At 36.0% G+C, this 2,105-nt stretch overlaps 1 protein-coding gene across 2 annotated transcripts in view; it reads left to right on the forward strand.

Moving 5' to 3' along the window:
- The window catches only part of ADAMDEC1 (ADAM-like, decysin 1), a 20,199-nt gene that overhangs the window by 7,107 nt on the left and 10,987 nt on the right, over positions 1–2,105 (forward strand). The window contains exons 2-4 of one of the 2 annotated variants that reach the window (XM_008587003.1): positions 169–281; positions 1,165–1,241; positions 1,935–2,016. In XM_008587003.1, coding sequence (XP_008585225.1) covers positions 169–281; positions 1,165–1,241; positions 1,935–2,016 — 272 coding nt within the window. The remainder of the gene's footprint in view (positions 1–168; positions 282–1,164; positions 1,242–1,934; positions 2,017–2,105) is intronic. The other variant, XM_008587004.1, reaches the window with a different exon arrangement.

The raw sequence follows: 2,105 nt of genomic DNA on the forward strand, positions 1-2,105 counted from the left end.
CGGAAGAAGGAGAATCGCCTTGTTCTTAGTATTTGCTCTCCAGATGTGAATTTAGTGTCCATTTCCCTTTCAAAAAATCAACCAACAAAAACACAACACAACACAACAAAACAAAAACCACAGTCTTTAAATCTTTTACATAAATATTATCTCTTTCTCTTGCAATAGCCATAAAGGAAACACCTGAATTAAAGCTCCATGAAGTAGTTTGTCCTAAAAAACTACACATTTTACGTAAAAGAGAGATCGAGAACAACCAGACAGAGAAATATGGCAAAGAGGTAAGCAGGGTGAACGACTGTAGTAAATTTTTCACTTATGTGAAGAGACATTAAAGAGCCTTTTCACTAATGAAATTGATGTTAGTCAGCATCTAATAGTTCCATCTTGAAGCCCATGTCCATCAGCCCCGCTTTGTACAGGAGACAGCTCAGGGCTTCTGAGAGAGGTTTTATAGTTAAGCAGCAGGGAGCTAACTGCCTCACTTGATAAGAAAGAATAACGCTGCTTGGAAATTTCTCCAAATTTTTGTGGGGTGGGGGAGGGGGTGACCCAGGAAGGACAGTCATTTCTAGAAGAACATGTTCCTTACCAGTCTCACCAAACCCATTTTTCCCCACCCCTACCCCTTTTCCTTGGTGAATTGCCTTTTTCTCAGCCCTTTTATCAATAAGAGAGTTCAACGTTATCTCAGTAATTAACAAGTTTTTTTTTATTTGTTATGGATATTAACACCGTGACTTACATTGCTGCAAATATTCCCTCATTTTGTAAATTTTAACTTATTTAGTTCTTACAAGATTTTTGGTTGATGTTCTTTAGTATATTTAGTTTGGTTTTAAAGTAAGAAAAATACATGCTTTATTATACCTTGGTGATCCATTATGGTCCACAGGGCAGTATATGGCACATTAGGGCAAACAATAAGCCACATATTAGAGTTAGTTTAATCTGTAAGTGTTATTACCATCTAGTTATATACATTTTGGAAGTCCATCTTAATGCACAATTTATGTTTTTAAAAGCATAAGAGAACTGCTTTTATCCTCTATGCATTTTAATTGTTCTTCTAATACATACTATATTATCTTTATATTATAATTATTTTAGATAGGCTCAGAAATATAAATTATCTGATGTAATTACACCAATAAATATTTTCAGGAAAAATATGAATCTGAAGTTCAGTATCAGATTACATTAAATGGAGAAGAAGTCATTCTTCATCTACAAAAAACCAAGTAAGTTGTACTTCCTGAAAGTCTAATCACTGGAATAAATTAAGAGAATGTGGGGAAAAAATCTTCTTGAGGCTCCATTTAATGTGGTTTGAGATAGAAGACATAAGGCATATTGAATTTCAAATGATGTTCATTTGTGCTAATGTTATCTAAGAAGGTTGATGTTTTCCTAGGAAATTATATGCAAAGTGTAAAACAAGAAGAGCTACACATATAAATGACTTTCTTCTTTGACCTTCTGGGAAGCTACTGAACATTTTTTCTACCCCGATAAAATCAAACCTTTGATGAAGTTTTCCATTACTTTTATAAGAACATAATGTCCAATGCTTATTCAGCGTGCATAGCCTTGAGATAGATTCCAGGAGATGGGGATCCCCCCAGTTCTGTGGTAGTTAGTAAATTTCTCCCTGAGTGCAATGGTGCTTCATACATATTTGTGCAACTGAGCACACTTCAGAGATTCCATAGAGGTTGCATCCTTGGTGCAAAGAATCACAAAATAGCCCATTTAAAGACAGAGAATCAGCAGCTGAAGAGTAGTGACGGGGATTTCTTCCCTCATATCTAATGGGTCAGAGTGGTAGCTATTTTTCATTGTAGACGTGTTTACTCCTTTAGTGCTGAAGATCATACTAGGAAAATCAGCTTTTATTACTACCCTGAATTAATCATGCAGCTTTCTGCTCTCGGCAGGCATCTCCTGGGTCCAGACTACAGTGAAACCTATTACTTACCTGGAGGAGAGGAAATTACCAGAAACCTTCAGAACATGGTATGGTATGAATGCTTTCTGGGACTCTTTATGGGATCTGTCACTTGCTTTATAAAACTCACAGGTCCAAGGGCCACTCAAAGAAAAGA

Source organism: Galeopterus variegatus, unplaced genomic scaffold (genome assembly GCF_000696425.1).
Source record: "Galeopterus variegatus unplaced genomic scaffold, G_variegatus-3.0.2 Scaffold4211, whole genome shotgun sequence".
NCBI lineage: Eukaryota > Metazoa > Chordata > Mammalia > Dermoptera > Cynocephalidae > Galeopterus > Galeopterus variegatus.